The sequence below is a fragment of the Bos indicus x Bos taurus genome, chromosome 28 (genome assembly GCF_003369695.1).
Source record: "Bos indicus x Bos taurus breed Angus x Brahman F1 hybrid chromosome 28, Bos_hybrid_MaternalHap_v2.0, whole genome shotgun sequence".
In the NCBI taxonomy this organism is placed as follows: domain Eukaryota; kingdom Metazoa; phylum Chordata; class Mammalia; order Artiodactyla; family Bovidae; genus Bos; species Bos indicus x Bos taurus.
In genome coordinates, this window is record NC_040103.1 from 2,212,502 (window position 1) to 2,239,355 (window position 26,854).

Consider the following 26,854-nt stretch of genomic DNA (forward strand, 5'->3'; position numbering starts at 1 on the left):
GTGTTCTATCAGAAAGGAAATGTAAAAAGAAAGAAAGAAAGAAACCCCCTTTAAAATCACATCCAAAAAAATAAAATACCTAGCAATAAACCGGACCTAAAAGACATATGTTGAGAACTGCAAAACATTATTAAAGGAAATGGAAGCTGATTCAAAGAAATGGGAAGTATCCCATGCTCTTTGATTGAAAGAATATTGTTACTAATAAAATGACTTTCCTACACAAACCAATCTACAGATTTAATGTTCTCCAAACCAAATTACCTATGACATTTTTCATAAAACAAGAACAAATAATTCTAAAATGTCTATGGAACCATAAAAGACCCAGAATTGCCAGAGCAATCCTAGAAAAAACAAAGCAGGAGGCATGACCCTCCCAGACTTCAGGCATAACTATAAAGCCACAAGAATTAAAACAACGTGGTATTGGCACAAAAACAAACGTGGATCAGTGGGACAGAATAGAGACCCCAGAAATAAACCCATACAGCTGCACTCAGTCAATCTTTGGCAAGAGGAGGTAAGAATATACAGTGGGAAAATACAGTCTCTTTAGCAAGTGGTGTTAGGAAAGCTGGACAGCCACATGTAAATCAATGAAGTTTTAACACACCCTCACACCATACACAAGAAGAAACTCAAAATGTCTTAAGACATGACACCGTAACACTCCTAGATGAAGACGCAGCAAAAACATTCTCTGACATAAATTGTACCAGTGTTTTTTTAGGTCAATTTTCCAAGGCAATAGAAACAAAAGCAAAAATAAACAAATGGGACCTAATCAAACTTAGAAGCTTCTGTACCGTAAAAGAAACCATAAACAAAAAGACAACCAAAGAGTAGGAGAAAAATATTTACAAATATTACAAAAATATTTACAAAAAATATTTCCAAAATATGCAAACAGTTCATACAACTCAACAACAAAAAAACAAAGGAGCCAATCAAAAAATGGGCAGAAAACCTGAAAAGACCATTTCTTCAGAAAAGACATACAGATGGCCAACAGATACATGAAAATAAACTCAGTCTCACTAATTATTAGAGAAATGCAAATCAAAACTACAGTGAAGTACCACCTCACACTGGTCAAATTTGCCATCATATAAAGTCTACAGATAACAAACGCTGGAGAGGGTGTGGAGAAAAGGGAACCCTCCTACACTGTTGGTGGGAATGTAGGTTTGTGTGGCCCCTATGGAAAATAGTACAGAATTTTCTCAAAAAACTAAAATACAGTTGCCATATGATCCACCAATCCCACTCATGGGCATATATCTGGACAAAACTATAACTTAAAAAAAAAAACCCACTATGGTTTCACCATCTGGTTCTGTTCTTCTGATGGGTTCTATTCTTTCCACCCATTCCGTGTTTCTTCTCCTCTCCTTTCATGCTTCCTTTGGACTAAGTATTTTCCGCACCATTAACTTGGCAATTAGAATCTAACATAAATGAATACTCTCATTTCCTCCTGGACAAGGCACAGACCACTTCCCCTCCACTCCCTTTGATGCATTATTGTCATTTGGTTTAATTCCTTATTTACGTGCAAACCCTACTGGATATCGTAAATTGGTTTTTTACAGCAAATATCCTTTGGATTTATCTGCATATTGATATTTCCATTTTCCCTCATTTTATCTTTTCATTTTCCCACCTGGTACGGTTTCCTCAGTTCTCATAGCTTCTGTGAGTATTTCTTTCTGTGCCAATTTGCTGGCAATGAAATCTGTCCTTTCATTTTATCTGAAAAAAATCTTTATTTCATTTTCATTTTTGAAGAGTGTTTTCACTGAATAGAGATGCCCAGGTTGACAGTTACTTTCTGAACTTTTACTTCACCATTCACTTGTCTTCTGGCCTCCATTCTTCCTGGTGGAATATCAGCTGTTAGTCTTATCATTGCTTTTTGAAGGCATCTTGACTGTGTTCTCTAGCTGCCTTGAGGATATTTGTCTTTGGCTTCAGCGGTCTCATTAGACTGCGCCCCACCCTGTCATCGTGTTGAACATGGCCAGAGTTTCTGCTCATCCCTGAATCTTCCAGCTTTGTACTGTGTCTGTTTTTCTTGTGCCCCATCTTCTCTCCCCACTCCCTCTGGGCTCTAACTACATCTTTGTTAGATATTTCTGCATGTCCTGTGTCCCTCTTATGCTATTTTCTATATGTTTTAGTTCTTTTTCATTCCTTGAGCTTCAGTCTGGACATAATTCTATTGGCCTGCCTTCCAGCCCCCTAATTCTTTTCCCTGCTTTGGAAATCTATTCTGCTTTCAAACCCACCTATTTAATTTTAATTTCAGTTATTACATTTTGCTGTGTATGAACATATATGGAGATATTTACAGTCTGTAGCTGATGTTTTCTTCCTCTGAAGAGGATCTAGTTTTGCTCTCTGGCAGGCACTTAGAATGGGGCAGATTGCCTTGAGTCTGGAATTGAGCTGAAACAGAGCTGGAGTTCAGTCTTTTGTGAGAGAGCTGGCGAGCATCCAGATCTCTGTGCTCCTGCGCAGCAGCCCACTGGGATTCTCCCTGGGAGTCCGGGCTGTGTGTCAGAGGCCCTCTTCCTTGTGGACTTGACTCCAGTCTGGCCCCCCAGCCCCATGCCACCTGCAGCTCCATCTCTCCTCCTGGCTCGTTCAGCCTCTTGGCTCCGCACTGCCTGGGGGAGGAGGATCAGAGAGTGTTGGACTTACTCCCAGGACTCCTCTTCCTTCTGAGAACCTGGCCCTACAGCACCTGGCTAGATCGAGAACCCAGATGCCTTTTCGATCTCCAGTTCCTTCAAATCAATGTTTTTGATGTGTTTCATCCAGAATTTCTAGTTGCTTTCAGTGGGTAGGTTGATCTACAACAAGCAACTTTTTACTATCACCGAGAGCAAGAAAAAGCTGAGTGTTCTATTTGGAACTAAATTCAGTGGGAAGTTCACAGTTCATAAATTTTGTTTTAAGCAGCAATGTCTGTCCCAAAAGAGAGTACATAAAAATAGAGTGGACTTGAAGTTGGGAGGTGTAGCTTCTGTTACTGTCAGACTAAGGTTGAAATAATCTCTTTAAACCCTGGATTTCTTAGCTACAATTTTTCTTAGGCTCAGATGTCTATGAAAGAATTTCATAAACTGCAAACAGCAGTACAAACACAGGATATGATGTTGTTGTTGTCTGCACCTAGTGGCGTGTGAGTGTGTGCAGCTGGCTTCGAGTGCTCCTGATGTGAGTGTGGCGTGGAGGGCAGTTGCTCAGCTTCCCACGTGTGACACTGAGGGGCACCTGGGTCTTCTCGCTGTAGCACAACATTGGAGTGTTTCATTATTGACCAAAAGCAGTTGGAGAAACCACTTTGAAACAGCAGTCCCACCTGTTTCAGAAGAAATCAGGGCAATTAAAATGGAGTCAGCAGAGTGTTGCTTTGTAAATGAGATGAATCAGTGGGTCTGAACAAAACCCATCCTGTTTCAGCCACACTTTTAAATGAGTTGCTTCACCATCACCATGGAACCATGAAACAATTGGGGGAAAAAAATCCTTTTCAATGGAAGTCTTGAATATTTTAGGAAATAACCCCAATATTATAAAATGTGTTATAACTTTGTTTGTCATTTAGGCTGCAGATTCCAGGGATTCTTTTAACTTTTCTGATGAGCTTGAAAGCAGCAGTGTTGTCCGCGGGTGTACCCACACGCTTACCCCCAAACATCCGCCTGCTTGCCCTTGGAACTGGCCCATCCACACATACTCTGGCTGTTAAGTGCTAGTGATGGAATCTGTGAGAACCCAGATTCCCTTTCAATCTATAAAATCAAAAGTACAGACTTAGAATAATATTCATCTTAAGTACATTGGATCAACCATGATTTCCCCATCTGACAATGATGAAAGAAAGAGAAAAATTCATGTCTGTGAAAATTCAAGCCTATTAAAAGAAGAAAATATTCCAGTAGGAATATTGTACTTAGATTCAAATTTTTATACTATTCATTGTTGATTTATTTTGACTCTTGCATTTCTGCATTCATTCAGTAAGGATTTGAGTGCTTGCCTTGTGACAGGTCGCCAGGGAAAGAGCAATGAACAAAACTGATACAAAATTTTTTTTTGCCTTCTTAGAGCTTATGTCAAGGGAGTGAAAATAGAAGAGAGTGAAACAAATGATCAGATTATATGGAATAAGACAGTGTTAAATGCGATAGTGAGAAAACAAATATGGGGATCAGATGTGTAGGGATCAAGGTCAAGGGTTCAGTAATAAATGGTGGTTAATACAGCAAAAGGAACAACTGGTAAAGTGCAAGGCCAGCCTACAGAATGGGAGGGAGGACATGTTAGCACATCATATTTAAAGAACTCATATAAACAGCAAAAGTAATAATCAAAGGTTATCAAAAGGTAAGCAGAGGACCACAACAGGAAGAGACATTTCTCCAAAGAAGGTAAATATACCTGTTTCATGTTTCCATTGGTAAGATGGCCAACGGGTGCATGAAAATGTGCTCAGCATCAGTAATCGTCAGGGAAATGCCAGTCAAACCACAGTGAGATAATCACTTCACACCTGTTAGATTGACTATCATGGAAAAGATAACAGATAACAGGTGTTGGTGAGGATGTGGAGAAGAGGGAACCCTTGTGCACTGTTGGTGGGAAAGTAAATTGGTGTAGCCACTGTGGAAAATGTGTGGAGGTTCCTCAAAAAATAAAAAATGAAACTGTTGATACCATGCCACCCAGCAATTTCACTCCTGGGTATATCTCCAAAGGAAATGAAATCACTGTCTCAGAGATAATCTGCACTTCCGTGTTCACTGCAGCATTATTTATATTAGCCAAGACATGGAAAGCCCCCTGGTGGCTCAGACAGTAAATAATCTGCCTGCAATGCAGGACTCTCGGGTTTGATCCCTGGATTGGGGGGATCCCCTGGAGAAGGAAATGGCAGCCACTCCAGTATTTTTCACTTCACTTCACTTTCAGTATTCTTACCTAGAGGATTCCACGGACAGAGGAGCCTGGCGGACTACAGTCCATGGCGTCTCAAAGAATTGGACACAACTGAGTGACTAACACTTTCTTTCTAAGACATGTAAGCAACCTCAGTGCCCACTGAGGGATGAATGGATGTTACCTACTTGCACACACATGCATGTACAATGGAAAGTTATCTAGCCATAAAAAAGAAGGGAATTCTGCCATTTGTGACTACATGGATGGATCTTGAAGGCATTTTGCTAAGTGAGATAATTCAGATGAAGAGAAATAAATACTATATGATCTCACTTACATGTGAACTAAAAACCTCATCAGATTTGGCTCCCAGAGGCAGAGGTAGAAGGTGGAGGAATTGGATAAAGGTAATCACAAGTTACAAACTTCCAGTTGTAGGATAGATAAGTTCTGGGGATGTGCTGTGCAGCCTGGTGACCATAGTTACCACTGCCAGGTGGGATATTTGAAAGCTGCTAAGGGATCCTTCCTGATGTGTCTCCTGTGTCTTCCAGTAGCTAGATGCGTACCGTTTGGTATAAACTGCACAACACTGCAGTTGCTGTTGGGCAGTCTACTTTTTTCACTCAGTGATACACAGAAAACATTTTAAATCTAGTGTTCATATTAAATGGCTTTGTATATTTGCTTTTCTGTTTATCTAGTTCTCTGCTGATGGGAGTGGAGTTTGTTTCTTTACTTCTTTAATGCTAACGGTATTGGGGTGAGTATTTTTTTTGTAACCTCTTTGCCCATTCATTTGAAAGGAAGTATATTTTTAAAAGTCAGTACATTATTTAGTTCTGAGAATCTACCAGAATTTTATCAGTAAATTGCTGAATTTGGTTGGTATTTTATTTGGGGTCTTGAATTAAGATTCCTGATTGAAATTATCCATGGTCTCCTCCGTTCCCTTCCCTCTTCCTCCCTTCATCTGGCTTTGGCTTTACACTTATGCTAACTTTATAAAATGAATTTAGAACATATGTGTAAAAAAAAAAAAGATGCTTAAGAAAAACTTATTTATAAAGGAAAAGGAGTTTCTTGAAATTCACCTGTAAAAGTCGTCTAAACCTAGACCTGTTTTTGTTTGAATCAGTGTAATCCTTGGATAACTTAAAATTCCTTTATGGATATTGACACATGGTAAATTTTCCTGTGCTTCACTTGAATTAATTTTGATAACTTATAGCTTATTATAAATGCCACTTGGTTTTCAAGTATATTGGTATAATATCATATTCATATGCACTTAAATCCTTTTTCTTGTTTAGAAACACCAGTGATTTGTCTCTCTGCCTTTTTGTTTTGTTTTGTTTTTCTGCCTCATCTTTTTTGCCTTGTATAGTTTCAGGAAAGCTGCCATAGCTCTATGCATCATAATTACTTTCAAGGCAGGAAGCAAAGGGGTCCAAAATAGTCTTTTCTTTAGGGACTGTCTGCTTTTATCAGCAAAGTACATCTTTTCTGGAATCCCCCCAGCAGACTTTCTGTTACTATTCGTTAACCAGAACTAAGTCATGGTTATTGGTGATCATGGTGGAGGCTAGGGAAAGGGGTGTGTCTTTGGCCAAGCAGAACTCATCTCTAGGGCTTGGCAGTTTGCCCAAAACAAGCTCTATAAGAACGGAGCAAGAGGGGTGTGACTTTTGTGTTACCAAGATGGTTGTGCCCTTTTTCAGGCGTGCACAAGAGAGACTCCACGACGTTGCAGTCAGAAGTTCTGAGCATAGACGCAGTAACTGTCAGTGTCAGGAAGCAGGAATCAGATAACTTCATCATCCTTTACCGTAACATACCATCATTCTGCCATTAATTAGAAACTAATTTTTTCCCCCAAGATTCCAAAAGGATGCTGTTACACTTGACATGAGCAAGGTCTAAGGAAACAAGATACCACCCTAGCTTTGGTTGGAGAGCGTGGGAACAGGTCATCTCAAGCCAAGTGCTGGGTATTCGTTTGGTTATTTGTGTGAAACCCTGATGGGCTGGGGCAAGGAAGGTTCTGCTTCCAGTTACAAAACTCTTCTGTTTGCCTTTCATCCTTGTGAGGAAGTGGGTGAAAATTTTATCTTTGTACAACAAGCAAAAACATAGAGTTAACTGTCTTTGAAAAGTACCCAAAAGCATCTTCTGTGACAACTTCAGTGTCCTTAAAAGTCAGAACCACAACAAGGTCTGTGCACTTGAACCTGCCATCCCTCCAGTCCCAGCGATTATTTGACCCGAATTTGGGGGGAGGATTGAAAGAGAAGGATGCAGGACAGAGAAGAAAGCCGGTTGTCTGACTAAAGCCAGGAAGAGCTCACATGATCAACCCGAAGACAGCAGGGAGCAGGTCTTTTCACAGAGCAGTGCAAAGAGAAACTTGGAAACTTGAGTCCGGGAGGAAGGTGGAGGTGACCTGTGTCTGTGGAACAGGTGGGGACCCACAGCTCTCACTCTCTGATAAACGGTGTGCACCCTTATCCCGAGAGGGTGGCTCCCTGCGTCGGAAGGGGTAAGAAGTTCAAGCTTGCTTTCTCTCTGCTCTGACTTCCCCAGCCATGAACAGGAGGTCCTGCCTGAAGTGCACTTGGAAGGATAAGAACCTCAAAGGGCTTCATCCAGGGCTGTTATTTTCTCAACGTTCAGTAGCTCTTCACCCTTGAAAAAGTTCTCAGTTAAAATTTAGTATCTGTAAAACTGGAGGCAGTAAAGGGCAGGTGATACTCTTTGAATGAGAAAATAGTTTGCTTTCTCCTAAAGGCCCTGGCTGAAAGCAGCAAGTAGAAGCCTGACATGCACTCCCTCGGGGCCGGGAGAGGACCCTGTGTGTTCTGGGCAACGTGTGTTCTCCGTGGCTCTGCTGCAGCGTCTTCAGTGAGGAGTCTGTACTCCTGGACCGTCTGCTACCCTTTCACCTCTGGAATGCTTGGCTTTTCCAGGGGATCAGAGGACTTCAAAGGGAGAGTGGTAAACACAACAGACTCGCTTCTGATGTCTCGAGAAGGGTTTCAGACACCTTCTCGTTCTTGGTATAGGAACACACTCCTGTGGTCAGACGCAGCGCGAGGTATGAGAACACTCAGGTGAAGCACTGGGGTGCTTTGGACTGAAAACTTCAGAGTGAGACAGACCTGCCACGATCCAGGGCTAATTCAGATCCCCCACCAACTGGATTTTTAAGAAGCTTAATTTCAGCTGGGTCCTGCAGAGGTTTTAAAATATCTTTGGATTTGATTCTTTTCCATTTTAAAAGACCTGTATAGAATAAGCCCTCTAGCTATTAGGACTGATCAGAAATTAGTTGATTAGGTGGAATATCATGTCATTATCACTGCTTGAAGGATTATTAAGAGTGTATTTTAATGAAATGAACATTATGCAACAGCTGTTAGCCCTCTTTTTTACCTTCCTGCTTTTGTAAATCCCATTTCCAACTCCCATTTTACCCTCTGGCCTCCCTAGCCCCTTGGAGCAAATGCGCTGCGGAGATGGCAGTGTGAAGCTGACCCCTTGTTCAGGATGTGTTGAAGTCAAAATTCCTGGGATTGAGGCTCTAAGGTCTCTCCCTGCCCTGGGGCTGGAGGGAGGGCCGGTCTGAGTTCAGGGTGCCTTGCTGTGAATCCAGGTTCCAGCTGTGGCTCCCACCGTCTTCCGCAGGGCCCAGGGCCATGAGGCCTTAGGCCTGGCTCTCTTGGTGCACTGCTTCACGGCCAGGAGGGAGCTTCTAAAACTCAGATTCCTAGGCATCACCCAGACCTACTTACGTGGGCAGAGCCAAGGCGTCTGCATGTTGACGACCTGCTTTTGGGAGAGTCTGGCACTCACTTTCTGTGAGTGATGCCCGTGAGACCATGCCAGGACAGCTACCTGGCCCCAGAGCACAGCGGGTCCTGATGAGGAGCATGCCCAGCCCATGGTTGGCTCCAGATGGGATGGGCGAGTGGCTTCAGCTGCACAGCTTGTACTGAAAGTTCCAGCTCCCATGGGGACAGCTGTGCCCACTGCCAGGACGCAGTCAACTCAAACAGCAGACCTGCCTCTTCCTTCCTTTGAATAGAAAATGTGTTCCCTGTGGGCGAGGGCAGAGGACAAAAGATACTTTCGGGGCCTCAGCTGGGTCACCTGCTATTCACAGCCTGCATCCCAGGCTCTGTGTGGTAGGACCCTACACACACACACCTCCACATACAAGCAGAGGCAGAGGGCCTGGGAACTTACAATATATTTTGATCGGTTCTTTTGTTTTTTGAAACCCCTGGCCCTGCCACCTGGGCTTGACCCCGACACAGTCTGTCTTGGCTTGTCTCACCTGGACCAAGAGTGCACGTGGAGACTGGCACCTTTCCAGGAGCTCTGCCTGCTGGAGAGACGACGCTCAGAGCAGCCCAGTGCTATCTTTGCTGTCCATCTCCCCAGGCACCACCTACGTGTATACCTTGGCGCAGGACCAAGGCAGGCACCACATGACTCTTGCAGCGTTAGAGCAGTCATTACACCTCCAGGCACCTCTTCCTCTTTCACCCCACCCTCCTCTCGGTTGTGTACAGAACTGCCTTTGCTTCTCCAGTGATAGTCTGGTTGGACTTTTAAACTGTAAGACAGATCTGTGACTCAAAAAGGCAAACACACACACACAAATGATGGGGTAAACCTCAAAATAGAAGAAAGGAAATAATGAAGGAGAAAGAAAAATTTAATAAACTCTAAAAATAAGAAACAGGATTATATAAAGCTTGATTTTCAAAAATTAGAAATCTCGAAGAATACTGATAAATGTAAAAACCATGATTAAATAATGTTAGGAATAGAAGAGCAGAGCAGACATAACTATAGACAGAGTAGAGTTTATGAAGATTATAAGAAAACTGTGGGTACACTTTTATGCAAATTTGAAAATTTAATGGAATGCTTAGTTTTCTAGGAATGTGGAAATTACCAGAGTTATTCAAGAAATAGAAAAATATGAATACAAGCCATGAAAGATCTTTTCAACAGTAAGAAGTTTATCTTCCCTGAATTCTTCCCACTCTAGTGGGTTTGCATAGAACACAAACTATTTTAGAGAATTTCTAGAAAAAGAGGGAAAGCTGCCTTGTTTGCTTCTTGAGGGCACGAATACCTTCTTGTGAAACTGGAAAAAGAAAGTAGAAGAACAGAACATTGTAGACCAGCTACTATTATGATTATAGAGTCAAAAAATTGGAAAACAAGTACCAGTGTATCTAATATTGCTCTATTAAAAAAAATCATAGCCAAGTGGAGTTTCATTTATGAATACAAAAATGATAGAACAACATGAGATATATTAATATAATATTCCTTCTCAAAGGATTAAAGGAGGAGAGCTATATGATCTTCTTAATAGATGCAAGGGAAAAAATCATAAACTTTATTTGGCACTTGGACTTTCCTTAATCTGATTAAATGCAGTTCAGTCGCTCAGTCATGTCCGACTCTTTGCAACCCCATGGACTGCAGCACACCAGACCTCCCTGTCCATCACCAACTCCCAGAGTTAACCCAAGCTTACATCCATTGAGTCGGTGATGTCATCCAACCATCTCATCCTCTGTTGTCCCCTTCTTCTCCTATCTTCAGTCTTTCCCAGCATCAGGGCCTTTTCCAATGAGTCAGTTCTTCGCATCAGGTGCCCAAAGTATTGGAGTTTCAGCTTCAGCATCAGTCCTTCCAATGAACACTCAGGACTGATCTCCTTTAGGATGGATCTCCTTGTAGTCCAAGGGACTCTTAGAAGTCTTTTCCAACACCACAGTTCAAAAGCTTTAATTCTTCAGTGCTCAGCTTTCTTCACAGTCCAACTCTCACATCCATACATGACTACTGGAAAAACCATAGCCTTTGACTAGACGGACCTTTGTTGGCAAAGTAATGTCTCTGCTTTTGAATATGCTATCTAGGTTGATCATAACTTTTCTTCTAAGAAGTAAGCATCTTTTAATTTTGTGGCTGTAGTCAATGTCTGCAGTGATTTTGGAGCCCCCAAAATAAAGTCAGCCACTGTTTCCCCATCTATTTGCCATGAAGTGATGGGACCAGATGCCATGATCTTAGTTTTCTGAATGTTGAGCTTTAAGCCAACTTTTTCACTCTTCTCTTTTACTTTCATCAAGAGGCTCTTCAGTTCCTCTTCACTTTCTGCCATAAGGGTGGTGTCATCTGCATATCTGAAGTTATTGATATTTCTCCCAGCAATCTTGATTCCAGCTTGTGCTTTCTCCAGCCCAGCATTTCTCATGATGTACTCTGCATATAAGTTAAATAAGCAGGGTGACAATATACAGCCTTGATGTACTCCTTTTCCTATTTGGAAACAGTCTGTTCTAACTGTTGCTTCCTGACCTGCATACAGATTTCTCAAGAGGCAGGTCAGGTGGTCTGGTATTCCTGTCTCTTTCAGAATTTTCTGCAGTTTATTCTGATCCACACAGTCAAAGGCTTTGGCATAGTCAATAAAGCATAAATAGATGTTTTTCTGGAACTGTCTTGTTTTTTTGATGATCCAGCAGATGTTGGCAATTTGATATCTGGTTCCTCTGCCTTTTCTAAATCCAGCTTGAACATCTGGAAGTTCACAGTTCATGTATTGCTGAAGCCTGGCTTGGAGAATTTTGAGCGTTACTTTACTAGATTAAAGGTATCTGTAAAATGTCTGTGGCAAACATGATGCCTTATGAGAATTGAATTGCATTCACTTTGAAGATGAGATGTTCTCTACTACCTTTTTTTATTGCATATTGCATTGCAGGCCATAAACAGTGCCTTATTGAGACAAGAACTGTAAATGTAGAAGTGGTGTAAAGAAAAGGACAAAATGTGGATGAATCAATGGGTGGAAAATCCAAGAGAATATACAGATTCTCAGGACTAAGAGAGCTCAGTTAGGTTTCTGAGTGCACAGTCCACAGACTCCAGCCATGGCCAGCAGTGGCCTGTGAACTGATTAGATTGTTTCTTCTGTTAAATGGTTGCTCATATTCTTTGTCCATTACTTGTTAGGTTTTTACCTCATTATTATTCAATGAGAGGAATTTATATATTCCAGATATATCCTCTGTCAGCCATAAGTACCACAAAAATCTTCTCCAAGTCTGTGGCAGATCCTGTTATTGTGTTTAAGATGTATTCCATCAAACATACTTTTTAATTTTGATTTTTTAAACTGTGGCCCTGGGATAATATTTTAGAAGGGGTTTTTTAATAATCAGCTCATAAACATATGAAAAGATATATGCCCTGTCTAGTAAACAGGGAAAAGAAAATTAGAATACTAAGAAGCTATTTCATATCTATCTGGTGGGCAAAATTTGGTGCTATCGGGATAGTGAGAATTTGGAGCACTGTGAATGCTGCCCTTGTGGGTGGGGTAAAGCTGGGAACAGCCTTCGAAGATCAGCTTGCTGAATAGCATAAATCTGTGACTAGGAGTCGTCTGCAGGCAAATGATGCAGAGAAACTTTCTCACACATGCAAAAGGACAGTATCCACGACTGTGTTATTCCTAACAGAGAGATTGACTGTCAGCAGAAAGGGATTGGATGTGGTGTGTTCCTGCAAGAGACAGCTGTGCGGCAATGGGTGTGAATGAAACAGAGCCACGTGTGTCAAAGCAGGTACATTCCCAAAAGTGGAGAAAGCAAGCCACAGTGCAGTGTCAGCCATGCACAACACAATACTCCATTCTATTTATGAAGTGGCTCAGACTGCAAAGAATCTGCCTGCAATGTGGGAGACCTGGGTTTGATCCCTGGGTCGGAAAGATCCCCTGGAGAAGGAAATGGCAACCCACTCCAGTATTCCTGCCTGGAGAATCCCATGCACAGAGGAGCCTGGTGGGCTACAGTCCATGGAGTCACAAAGAGTCAGACACAACTGAGCAACACACACACACACACACACACACACACACACGTGGTTTGTTGAAGATATACTGAGGAATACTGATGAACCAAACTTAGGGTAGTGTTACCATTGGTGATGATGGGATTTGAGGTAGGAAAGATGTACCAGGACTTTAACTATTACATGTCGAGTTTTATTTCATTTAAAAAATCTTAATCAGGTACCAGTGTTGCAGAGTATTAAGATTTGAAAAAATGGAGTGGAGGGTGCTTAGGTGCTTGTATAACATCTTCTAGATTTTATGTTTACGATATCTCACAGACGTAACCATGATGGTGGTGGTGGTGACGACCTGGGAAAAAGCAGGCCTGCTGCCTCTCTCCCCAGTAGGCCACAGGATACTCATTACCACGCCTGAGTTGATCATGGTCCAAGACTTGATCCTTAGCTTTGCTAATTTGTTTTTCACAACAAACTGTGGAAAATTCTTAAAAAAAAATTCTTAAAGAGATGGGAATACCAGACCACCTGATGTGCCTCCTGAGAAATCTGTATGCAGGTCAAGAAGCAATAGTTAGAACTGGACATGGAACAACAGACTGGTTCCAAATAGGAAAAGGAGTATGTCAAGGCTGTATATTGTCACCCTGCTTATTTAACTTATATGCAGAGTACATCATGTGAAATGCTGGGTTGGATGAAGCACAGCTGGAATCAAGATTGCTGGGAGAAATCTCAATAACCTCAGATATGCAGATGACACCACCTTTATGGCAGAAAGTGAAGAAGAACTAAAGAGCCTCTTGATGAAAGTCAAAGAGGAGGGTGAAAAAGTTGACTTAAAGTTCAACATTCAGAAAACGAAGATTATGGCATCCGGTTCCATCACTTCATAGCAAATAGATGGGGAAACAGTGGCCGACTTTTATTTTTGGGGGCTCCAAATCACTGCAGATGGTGACTGCAGCCATGGAATTAAAAAATGCTTGCTCCTTGGAAGAAAAGCTATGACCTACCTAGACAGCATATTAAAAAACAGAGACATTACTTTGCCAACAAAGGTCCATCTAGTCAAGGCTATGGTTTTTCCAGTAGTCATGTATGGATGTGAGAATTGGAATATGAAGAAAGCTGAGCGCTGAAGAATTGATGCTTCTGAACTGTGGTGTTGGAGAAGACTCTTGAGAGTCCCTTGGACTGCAAAGAGATCCAACCAGTCCATCCTGAAGGAAATCAGTCCTGAATAGTCTTTGGAAGGACTGATGCTGAAGCTGAAACTCCAATATTTTGGCCACCTGATGTAAAGAACTGACTCATTGGAAAAGACCCTGATGCTGGGAAAGATTGAAGGTAGGAGGAGAAGGGGACGACAGAGGATGAGATGGTTGGATGGCATCACCGACTCAATGAATGTGAGTTTGAATAAGCTCCGGGAGTTGGTGATGGACAGGGAGGCCTGGCATGCTGCAGTCCAAGGGGTTGCAAAGAGTTGGACATGACTGAGTGACTGAACTGAACTGAATTTGTTTTTGCTTGTTTATTTTTCTCCCCATGCTTTGCTTTGTTTTGTTGTCAGCAAATCAAAGCTAGATTTGTCTCTCAGGGCAGACTCCAGTTAAAATCAGAGAATAAATCCAAAATTTATTTCTAAAATTTATTTAGGTCAATAATTTCTAAAGAGAAATACACATGACAGCAACCAGAACCTTGAAATACTGTGAATGATCCTGGTATTTCCCCTCCAGGTGTTTCATGGGAAGCTGAGACCCAGCTAGAAGGCCCACTTTGGACACACAGCAAGACTCTGCTGCCATGGAGACTGACATCCAGGGTCCCCATTTGCCGGAAATTTACCCCTACGTGGGACCCCAGGGCGTGATTAGACCATGGGCTGGTGTTGAATGCTTAGGGTAGTGGGGTCTTCACAGCCCTCTCCGGGGACCCTGCTGGTGTCAGAGAGGGATTGAGCCTCAGGTGCTTGGTAGAAGATGCCTGGGTAGATGCCTGTTGATACACAGCAGCCAAGTGCATATGATAACCCTTATTAGGATGACAGCAACCTTTCCAATATTCAGAGTCCTTCTTTGTTTCTTGATTGTCCCATTAACCATGCAAAATTGTAAGGGCCAGTTTCACAGATGAAGAAGGATGCAGTGCCTCAGATCACTCAGTTACCAAGGTTACCACAGGCCAGACCATCAGTGGGGCTGGGAGGTAGGTTGAAGGCATGGGGTAAACAGCATATTTCTGTACCCCTTTCCACAACATGGGGCAGCCTTCAATGTTATTAAACGGAGCCCCTAACTTCCCAGTCTGAGGACATGTGGTGGTTGAATATTTCATCAGTGTCTCGACCAAACCTACGTATAACATTTGCATCAGATACAAGCCTCCCCAGAGACAGGTTCCTTCTGCACCCTGAGGGCTCAGGTGCTCAGGGCACTAGACATCAGCTGATTGAAAGATCAGATACGATGGCCGTCTGGTCTCACAGAAATTTAAAGCTCAATAAGATATTTTTAAAAATCATTGTGTGTCCAGTTTTTTAAAGTCCCCACTTGACAGGAAATTACCAGAATGACCCATGGAAACTTAAGTGAACTTGACCCAAAGCTATCCTCCACATCACACTGCCTCAGCTGCATCGTCTGGGAGGGAGAACAGAATTGACTGCAGACTCTCCATGCTGCTGCTGCCAAATAAGCCCCGGCTTCTGCTCAGTTCTCAGAGAAGCTCCAGGATGAAGGTGCCCCTGACAGCTAGCCGCCCTAGTGGGTTTCTATATCAGGCAGGCGTTCTTTCACCAGCTCTGAAGCAGAGAAGACTGCTTGGCAGCGACAGAGCTCTTTACGTGCAAGATTTATTCTGTTTCTTTTTAAAGAAATTCTTCAAACAACCCCTCCTTTTTCTTGGCTCAGTGTGAAGACTTAGGATCTGAATTCATATGCATACATATAACACTCTTAAACTCACAAGGTATGAGTTATTTCCCAGTTTTTACTTGTCATCCCTCTTTATCTTAGAAATAGGATATACCTCTTAAATTTCCTAATTGCCAATTCCTAGCAAAACTTGGTGCCTTATGACTGGAGAGGAATTTTAATAAAATGGTATGAATGCTGTGTTCTGAAAAATGTGTTCAAAGCCCCTTGAGAATGCCAAATGCTCGTGGAAGACGAGGCTTCCTGCAGAGAGACAGAAAACGAGGAAATAGGACGTGATTGCATCGGCTGAGTTTACTATGATTTGAGCCTGAAAAATGCTCCCTTCTCTCCTTTTGATTTTTCACGTGGCTGCACCAGACAGAGTTCAGTAAATTTGCTCAGCTCAGCAAAGCACCCCCCTCAACTGTGTGGAGTGGGGTTTGATTGCAGAGAGTATTGGCTCCTATCCTGGGGTTCTTATTTCATTAGCGTTGCCGATTAGGTTCTTGGGAATGACATTTGTTGGTCATTTGTTTACAGTTGAACCTTGCAGATTCTTACTTCCTTAATCTAACAATCAACAAATTCTTAAAACTGAAAAAAAAAAAAAAAAAACCCTCGCCTATCAATCTACTTGTCATTAAAGACTTGACATTAATTCCAGAATGCATTCTTTTCCCCAACAGTGACTGGTATGTCATTTTCTCATAGTTAATTAAAATCCAGCTATCCATATAACTAAAATAAACAGAAGCCCATTTTGTGATCTGACCTAATTGCTTTTTAATTGTACTGATTTTCTTGCTCATTTTCAAAATTTGCTCTCTGAAATAGTTTTCCCAATCCTGAGGGAAAATAATGTGTCAACCATTTTCCTTTAAGGCACTGCTGAGCTCCAAATATATTAATCTTTCTCCTTTTCCTACTCATTTCTCATCTTTAAGATGAATAGTTTTAATTCTGGGAGCAGATCATTTGCAGCTGTGGTCAATTACATTAAGAGCTAAAGAGTAAGACAAGTTCTTCAAAAAATACTTGTTTGACTGCGCTGGGGTCTTTGTTGTGGCATGAGAACTCTTAGTTGTGGCATGTGGGATCTAGTGCCCTGACCCGGGGTTGAGTCCAGACTCCCTGCATTGAGAGCACTTAGCCACTGCACCACCAGGAAAGTCCCGAGAGTAAAACAAACTCTTGAAAATATATTGGCCCAACGGAAAGTGTTCCACCTTCTTTGATACCAGTGCAGGGATCCCAGATGGTGAGCACAGTGTGGAGGGGACCGCGTCCCTGGTGGCTGACTGATGGTCCCCACCCTACTGCAGGCAAGATCATCGCTGTCTCCACCTCGGGCCAAGAGCTGCTTCCAGAGGCCAAAAAGGCTTTAGCTGTCTGTCCTCACCCCTTTTCCCAGCTAGAATCAGTAGTACCACCAGCCTGATGACTCCTGAATGCCCTCATGCCATAATTTGTTCGCAGCAGTCCTCAAGAGCTATAAGCCTGCCCGGGGTCTTGTTCTCTCAGGATTCTCTGGAGCATCACCTCTCTGCTGGCGTGTTTTTCAGGTCACGGAGCTTTCGAGGGACTTGCAGTGCCCCTGATGTTGTTCCTGCTGAGCCCAACCTCCTTTTGCTGGTCCTTGCTGTTGCCTAGTGGGTGATGGCTCAGCATCTTCAGCCCAGGGCTCTAGAGTCCTGTGTTCTGAAACAGCTTTTCTGGGCCCTCACAGCCTTGTGTCTGTCTGCAGGGAAATGCAGACAGAGAAGTGCAGACTCGAGAAGTGCTTGTTGCAGTCTGCCCACAATTTGCAGGGACTTTATTCAGCCTGGTCCCTGGTTCTTTCAGTGCTGCTGGAAGTAGAAGGGGAGCTGATGGGCTCAAAGGCCCAACCATCCTCCCCTCTCCCACAGCAGCCTGCAGGACTGGCACCTAGGACGACACAGTCTGGCAAGGGGAGGGGTGTGTGTCCTGCGATCCAGGACCAGGGTAGAGCCAGATACCAAATACACCTCAGCTAAGAATCCCAGCAACCCACATGCTTGCTGCAGGCAAAGTAGGAAAGAAGAAAAGAGCAGCATCACACAGTTGATTCCACGCCTCAGAAGTAACCGCTGTGAATTGTGAAAAGCACATCTATATAGGTGTATCAGCATGTGCGACTGAATGGGAATTCACTGTTTCGAAACACTTTTTTTTTTTTAACACATTAGAAAGATGTTCTCAGTATGTTACTTTTTGCTGAAATCTTTCATCTCTTAAACTGTTGCTTTGGTTGTGTTTTCCTGTTTCCTGATGTACCCTTGTCACTGCATCTCATAATAGGCCAGTGCCTCCTACAAACAGCAGGTTCACCCCGAGTGCTGTCCTGCAGGGCCAGCTGCCCGTGCTGTCGGGGCTCGCTGGGGTTTGTCCCAGCTCATGGTTCAGGTCCCTCTTTCTTTTCCTGCAGGTGTCAGCGGAAGCAGTGGCGGGTAGATCTGCCAGCCACCAGCGTGGTCATCACATTTCACAATGAAGCCAGGTCAGCTTTGCTGAGGACAGTGGTCAGGTGAGGCCCACACCTGCCACCCGTTCCCACCCACTGAAGCTTAGAGGGGCATCCCCGGCAGGGATGCAGAACAAGAGCCAGGTGCCCAGCACAGCCAGGCAAGGGCTGTCCGGGGGAGCAGACAGGTCCCCTGACTGTGCAGCACAGGAGGGGCTGGCAGCTCCTCCATCCAGGACTGGGGCCAGGGGATGAGAGTTTCCCACCCCCATCACACCCCTGAAAGGCCTGCAACTTTATCTTTCTGCCTTTCCTCAGTGTCCTTAAGAAAAGCCCGCCCCACCTGATAAAAGAAATCATCTTGGTGGATGACTACAGCAATGACCGTAAGTAGAGACCGATCCCCCACCCCCACCCCCTCCTTCTGGCCCTTCTCCTGGGCCCCAGCCTTTCTGGGCTGTGGATGCTAAGGACAAGTTTGAAGAAAAGGCCTCAAGAAGTGGGAGCAGCAGAAAGAGGGCCTCTCTGAAACCCCAAGGGGCTCATCAGCCCATAGGTGATGGAAAATCACCATCCCTGCCCCCCAAGCCCTTTGTAAACTTGAGGTTCAAAAGCTTTGCTTCTTTTCTTTTCCCAGCTGAAGACGGAGCTCTTTTGGGGAAAATTGAGAAAGTACGTGTACTTCGAAATGATCGGCGAGAAGGTAAGACTTCTCTTAATTCAATACTAAAACAGTTGAATTCTGACTTTTCCTGAACCCAGTAATAATGTGAAGAAACATTTCAGCTACAGGAACAATTAACTGTCTGGTCTTTTGTCTGCCTCCCTCCAGCACAGCCTCTTGGGAGCCTCTCCCAGCAAACATAGGAAGGACATTAAAAGCTTACCTAATTGAAATTGTGCACGAGGGCTAGAGTTCAAATTACATTGTTATTTATGTATTTAGAAAACTGGCTTCTCTCTTTCACAACCTAGGAAATCTTATCAAGTCCCTTGAGTACTAGAATTAAGAAGAAAAACTGAGATTTAGTAATGAGAACTTTAATGACTCCATGCTTCAGGCATCTGATAAAATAACTGGGATTCAAGTTTGACAGCTTGCCCGAGGTGAACCATCCAAAAAGGGGAAAGAGCACTGTAATTACATGCTTACTGGATTTGCAAATGCCAGCCTTGAAACCTGCTGTCAGTCTTGTCTTTGCTGGAGCTGGGCTCATCCAGTCCACTTTATTGGCAGTTGGAAGAGAGACTCCAGAGGGGAAGGCATTACTTTGAAGTGTCTGGAAAGGAAACTGAAATCACAGTGTAATTAACACCCAGTGCATCCATGCTGGTAGAGAGCTAATGGCTGGATTCTTGGCTCTTCCAGGGTCCTGAGAACCTTTCTGTAGGGAAAACGGCAGAGCTTTAAACTATGTGCTGTTTTTGCTATTTGAGGATGACTGTTGATCCTGGAGTGGTGGCTGTGGCCTGTGATCAGTGAACACTGTCTTTCATCTGGTCCCCTGTGTGCTCCAGCTGGAGTCAGTCTTTCTTAGCAAGAATCTCATCAGCCAATAAAGTGGGTGAGCCTGTTAGGGCGATGTCATCAACATCATATTTTAACCAACAAAGATCACCAATCCAGATGTTCGTGATGCATAAACAATGGGGTCAGCCTTGCCGCCAAGCAAACTGTTTGCTGGACTTATATCTGTCCCTCAAGCTTTGATTAAACCAAAATCTTGCACTGTACTTGCCCCCAAAGAAGTTACATAATAACTTGTTGAAATCAAAACCAAAGTGTCGTCTGGTACGGGGAAAAAAGGTGAAGAGGAAAAAAAAAAAAGAAAAATTATCTTTCATGTTGGCTGTTGTAACTGGCAAACTGCATGCTAGCCATATCAGAGTGCCTTTAACCTGCTTAGAAATCAAAAGCAGTGTTTCTAAAAGTAACCTGCCATTTGCTTCAAGTTAGGCTGTTCATGTGGAGGAGAACCCACCTTGTTTTGGGAAAGAATGAAGAGGAACAGCTGTGGGAAGCCAGATTGTGATAGACCTATGTGGAACACATGAGGAATGAGATAGTTGAGTCAAAAAACACACACACAAATGTGTGTGTGCCTGTGTGTGTGTATCCCATATAGTTAAACATATACAGAAGTGCTCACAGCAATGCTGCTAGATGACAGAGCAAGCCAACTGCTTGAAATCTTACAGTGAAGGAGCAATCCTGGGGTCGTTTAGTGCTGGGAGTTAATTGTGCCAGCGTTCCTTACCTGGCTTTTGATTATAGTCACCTAGGGAACCTAAAAGAAGACCATTCCTGGATGCTACCCACAACTGAATTAGAATTTTTAGATGTCTAGGGGTGGGGCCTGGGCATCTGCATTTTGATAATACCGATGTACTTTGAAAGTTTGAAAACCTAGTTGTTGTACAGATGGAAACATTAAGGTTGAAAGAAGTTAAGTTGCGTTTTCAAGATCATCCAGCTATTTAATGACAGTAGTGGGGCCAAAACCATGTTCATAAGCCGAGTTCTCAATTTGTCCCATGTGCTTTTTGTTTCTTTGTTCCTACTGTCCTGCCTGTTAATTGATTTTTTCCAGGTTATTGATATATATAATTGACATAAAATATTGTATTCATTTGTGGTATACAATATAGTGATTTGATGTATGTATATATTGTGAAGTGATCACCACAGTAAGCTTAGTTAACACCCATCACCTCACACAGCTCCAAGTTCTTTTTCTTATGATGAGAACTTTCAGGATCTACTCTCAAAGCAACTTTCAAATATACAAAACAGTATTATTAACTACGGTCACCACGCTGCACATCACATCCCAGAACTTTTATCTCATTAACTGGAAATTTGTGCTTTTTGACCACATTCACCCATCCCCCTCCCTCTGCTGCTGCTGCTGCTGCTAAGTCGCTTCAGTCGTGGTCGACTCTGTGCGACCCCATAGACGGCAGCCCATCAGGCTCCGCCGTCCCTGGGATTCTCCAGGCAAGAACACTAGAGTGGGTTGCCATTTCCTTCTCCAGTGCATGAAAGTGAAAAGTGAAATTGAAGTTGCTCAGTCGTGTCCGACTCTTAGCGACCCCATGGACTGAAGCCTACCAGGCTCCTCTGTCCATGGGATTTTCCAGGCAAGAGTACTCTAGTACTCTTGAGGGCTCCCTCCCTCTAGCAACCATCAATCTGTTCTCTTTATCGTTGAGATAATTTTTTTAGATTCCCATATTAGTGAGCTCACTGAGTATTTGTCTTTTTCTCTGTTTGACTTTTTTCGTGTAGCATTATGCCCTCAAGATCCATCCATATTGTTGCTGCAAATGGCAGTGTGTGTGTGTGAGTGTGTGTGTGTGTGAGTGTGTGTGTGTGTGTGACATTTTCTTTATCCATTTGTCTATCAGTGGACATTTAGTTTGCTTCAGTGTCTTGGCTATTGTAAATAATGCTGGTGATTTTTATTTCCTTGGAATTGCTAGATCGTACGGTAGTTCTACTTTTAATTTTTGAAGACTGTCCATACTGTTTTCCATAGTGAATACACATATTTACATTCCTACAAACAGTGTACAAGGGTTCCCTTTTCTCCACGTCCTTACCAGCACTTGATATCTCTTGTCTTTTTGATGACAGACATTCTGTGAAGTGTGAGGTGTTTTGGTTTGAATCCCCTGATGATTATGATTATAATTATGATTATATATAATAAAATTATGATTATATGATACGGATATCATAAAATACATACCATATAATTATATGATATGAGTTATATGGTTATATAATTATATGATAAAATGTGATTATAATTATATAATTATAATACCCTTTATGTTGAGCACCTTTTCATGTACGTGTTGTCCATTTATATGTCTTCATTGGAAAAACGTCTTTTCAATTCCTCTGCCTATTTTTAATCAGATTATTTTGTTTTTGTTTTTGCTATTGAGTTGTATGAGTTCTTTATATATTTTGGACACTAATCTCTTATCAGTTGCGTGATTTGCAAATACTTTTTCTCGTTCTATAGGTTGCCTTCTCATTTTATGAATAGTTTCTGTGTGTGCGTGTGTGTGTGTGCGCGTGCTCTGCAGAAGCTTTTTAGTTTGATGTACTCCCATTGTTTTTGCTTTTGCTGCCTTTGCTTTGGTGTCAAATTTTAAAAAAGATTATTACCACCACTTGGTGGGCATGAGTCTGAGTGAACTCCGGGAGTTGTGATGGACAGGGAGGCCTGCATGCTGCCATTCATGGGGTCGCAAAGAGTTGGACACGACTGAGCAACTGAACTGAACTGAATGTTAAGAAGCTTACCTATATTTTCTTCTAGAAGTTTTATGGTTTCAAGCCTTAATTTTCAGACCCTTAATCCATTTTGAGTTGGTTTTTGTGTATAACGTAAGATAGGGGTCCAGTTTCTTTCTTTTGCTTGTGGCTGTCCAGTTTCCCAACACCATTTATTAAAGAGATTATCCTTTCTCCGTGTGTATTCTTAGTTCCTTTGTTGTAAATTAATAGCCATATGTGTGGGTGTGTTCATTTCTGGGCTCTCCATTCTGTCTCATTGACCTATATACCTATTTTTATGCCAAGGACATACTGTTTTGATTGCTATAGCTTGGTAATGTAGTTTGAAGTAATTTTTGTTTATTTTAGTGTTCCATTTTCATATTTTTTGTAGCTTTTTAGCTATGCAGTTCTTATACTGGTTGCTCTGAGTGTTACAACATACATTTTTAACTTGTAACAGTCTATTTAGAGTCAATTACAACTTTATGTAAAACCTTGCAACAATTAATTCCATTTCTATCTCTTGTCCTGTATATTATTGTTGTCATATATTTCCTTCATTTGTTGTTATGATATGGTTTAAACCCCAAAATATAGTGTTAAAACACTTGATTTAAATAATGTTATCTTATAAAGAAATTAGAATATATAAATGGACTGTAAAATTTATCCTTGTATTTTTTGTTTCTAGTATCTTCGTTTTTTTCCGTAGATTCAGCTTTCTGTCTAATGTCATTTCCCTCCAGCCCAGAGAACCTTTAAAACTTCATTTTTCTTGTAGGAAATAAAATCTCTCACTTTCTCTTTGTCTGAAAAGCCTTTCTTTTTCCTTTGTTAGTGAAGAGTGTGTTCTCTGAGTAGAATTCTGAGCTGACCATTCATCTGTCTTCCAGCACTGTGAACACGCCGCCCCACTGCCTCTGGACTCTGTCTCTCTGCTCATGTGTAGGCGTCTGAGCTGAGCATTCGTCTGTCTTCCAGCACTGTGAACACACCACCCCACTGCCTCTGGCCTCTGTCTCTCTGCTCACGTGTAGGCTTCTGAACTGACCATTCATCTGTCTTCCAGCACTGAACATGCTGCCCCACTGTCTCTGGCCTCTGTCTCTCTGTCCACGTGCAGGCGTCTGAGCTGACCATTCATCTGTCTTCCAGCACTGAACATGCCACCCCACTGTCTCTGGCCTCTGTCTCTCTGTCCACGTGCAGGCGTCTGAGCTGACCATTCATCTGTCTTCCAGCACTGAACATGCCACCCCACTGTCTCTGGCCTCTGTCTCTCTGTCCACGTGCAGGCGTCTGAGCTGACCGTTCATCTGTCTTCCAGCACTGAACATGCCACCCCACTGTCTCTGGCCTCTGTCTCTCTGTCCACGTGCAGGCGTCTGAGCTGACCGTTCATCTGTCTTCCAGCACTGAACACGCCACCCCACTGTCTCTGGCCTCTGTCTCTCTGTCCACATGCAGGCATCTGAGCTGACCACTCGTCTGTCTTCCAGCACTGTGAACACACCACCCCACTGTCTCCGATCTCTGTCTCTCTGTCTCACGTGTAGGCGTCTGAACTGACTGTTAGTCTGTCTTCCAGCACTGTGAACACGCCACCCCACTGTCTCTTGCCTCTGTTTCTCTGTTCACGTGTAGGCGTCTGAACTGACTCTTCGTCTGTCTTCCAGCACTGTGAACATGCTGCCCCACTGTCTCTCGCCTATGTCTCTCTGTTCACGTGTAGGTGTCTGAGCTGACCGTTCGTCTGTCTTCCAGCACTGTGAACACACCGCCCCACTGCCTCTGATCTCTGTCTCTCTGCTCATGTGTAGGCGTCCGTGTTGCTGGCTCCTTGTCTGCTGCAGGGTATTTCTTCTTGCTGATTTGCAGACTGTCTCTTTATCTTTGGTTTTAGCATTTTGACTGTGACCTGGTTATATTTGATTTGCCTTGCCTTTATCCTGCTCCAGATTTGCTGACCCCTTTGAATTTGTAAGTTGAAGTTTTCACTGAATTTGGGAAATCTTTGGGCTTCTATTTCTTTACATATTGTTTCATGCCTCATTCTTGGCCTCTAGGTGTACATATGTGTTATACCACTTGATATTATCCATAGGTTGCTTCAGCTTTTTTTATCTTTCAGTATTATTCTCTATTCACCAGATAGATCAGTCTTTATTGATCCATTTTCAAATTCACTGATATGGTTAATCTACTATTCAGCCCAGTCAGTCAATTTTTTATTTCAGACAATTGCAGTTTTCAGTTCAGGAATATCCATTTAATTCTTGTAGTTTCCATTTCTATGCTGAGATTCCCCATGTTTGCTCATTCCAATCATCATTTCCTTGGAGTTCTTGGATAAAGTTATTATAATAGCATCTTTAAAACCCTCATCTATTGATTTCAACATCTGAATCATCTCAGGATGTTTCTATTGACTTTTTTTCTCTTGAATATGGAATACATTTTTCTCTTCTCATGTCTGCTAATTTTTTTTATTTTATGTTGGAAATGGTGAATGATATGTTGTAGAGACACTGCTGCTGCTGCTGCTAAGTCACTTCAGTCGTGTCCGACTCTGTGTGACCCCATAGACAGCAGCTCACCAGGCTCCCCTGTCCCTGGGATTCTCCAGGCAAGAACACTGGAGTAGGTTGCCATTTCCTTCTCCAATGCATGAAAGTGAAAAGTGAATTCGCTCAGTCATGTCTGACCCTTAGCAACCACATGGACTGCAGCCCACCAGGCTCCTCCGTCCATGGGGTTTTCCAGGCAAGAGTACTGGAGTGGGGTGCCATTGCCTTCGTCGTGTAGAGACACTAGATTCTGTTATCTTTGTCTAGAGAAAGATCTTTGTTATATATGGTTAATTAAATAACCAGCTTATGACCTTGAACTTGTGTAGGTTTGTCATTATGCTTCACTAGGATGAGTGTGTCTTAGGTGAAACCCTTATTCCTGAGACATAGTCTGTATTCCTAATGTTTCCCTGCTGGAGTTTCTGTAGAACTGCGGTGTTTACCAAACCCTTCTAGCTTGGCAGAACTCGAGTGCCAGAACTTGATTCCAGCAGAAATCTCCGTCCTTTCTGTCTTCTAATTGTTTATCTTCATGGACTCTTTAGGGTCTCCTCTGTGCCTGCAGGTCAGGAGTCAGCCAAGGATTTCAGGGATCACCAGATCCCTCCCAGGATCTCCTCCTTCTGTTTCAGCCACTCTAGAAACCCCAGACTCTACCCTCTGATACTTCAGCCCCAAACAGCTGCATTGCAGTGGATTGGAGAGTAACACTAGGGGGAAATCCCATGTAAAGAGAATTTTCGGTCCATGTGATTTTATTACTATTATTGTTTGGCTGCACTGGTCTTCACTCCGGTCCTCGGCCTGTCTCTGGGCATGGCCCGCAGGGGCTTCTCTCTAGTCTCAGCACACGCGCTTCTCCTGCTGTGCACATGGACCTGGTTGTCCCCACTACGTGGGATCTTACTTCCCCAGCCAGGGATCAAACCCAGATCCCCTGCCCTGGAAGGTGGATTCTTAACCATTAGACCACCAGGGAAATCCCTAATTCTCTTCATTTAGGGGTTGAATGCCCTCTAGTTGGAGAAGGCAATGGTACCCCACTCCAGTATTCTTGCCTGGCAAATCCCATGGACGGAGGAGCCTGGTAGGGTGCAGTCCATGGGGTCGCTAAGAGTCGGACACGACTGAGCGACTTCACTTTCACTTTTCACTTTCATGCATTGGAGGAGGAAATGGCAACCCACTCCAGTGTTCTTGCCTGGAGAGTCCCAGGGACGGGAGAGCCTGGTGGGCTGCCGTCTATGGGGTTGCACAGAGTCGGACACGACTGAAGTGACTTAGCAGCAGCAGCAGCCCTCTAGTTTCTGCCTGCCCTTGGCTACTCGAGCCCTTTCCAAAATTGGATTTTCCATTTTGCTCAGAGTTTATACTTGTTCTCTGGAACATGGTTTGCTACTTCATAATACCAAACCCAGAAATTGTTTGCCCGATCTTCCTGCTCTAACATTCAGGTCTTTAAGAATCACTGAAAACCCTTTTTGACTACTGTACTGTGTAAAGAACATACAACACTGTAGTGTCCTCACTGGTTGGGAATATTCTCATCGTCTCCATGTATTTATTCCCAGCATCTAGTGATGAATATACTATGTATGAGAAGACTTTGTGTGATAATAAAAGGTGTATATAATCAGCAGATCACAAGTATATAAATTTTTTAATGTGACCAAATAGTATAACTAATTTTGTGTAAAAGTCAAACAACTGGGCTTTATCTTTTATGTTAATTTGGCTTGTGATA

The 26,854-nt window shown here is 42.9% G+C and overlaps 1 protein-coding gene across 1 annotated transcript in view; it reads left to right on the forward strand.

Annotated features, from left to right (window-relative positions):
- Window positions 1-26,854, forward strand: part of GALNT2 (polypeptide N-acetylgalactosaminyltransferase 2) — a 185,767-nt gene that overhangs the window by 123,043 nt on the left and 35,870 nt on the right. Inside the window, exons 4-6 of the mRNA XM_027531034.1 lie at window positions 18,211-18,309; window positions 18,565-18,632; window positions 18,884-18,949. Of these exons, the coding sequence (XP_027386835.1) occupies window positions 18,211-18,309; window positions 18,565-18,632; window positions 18,884-18,949 (233 nt within the window). The remainder of the gene's footprint in view (window positions 1-18,210; window positions 18,310-18,564; window positions 18,633-18,883; window positions 18,950-26,854) is intronic.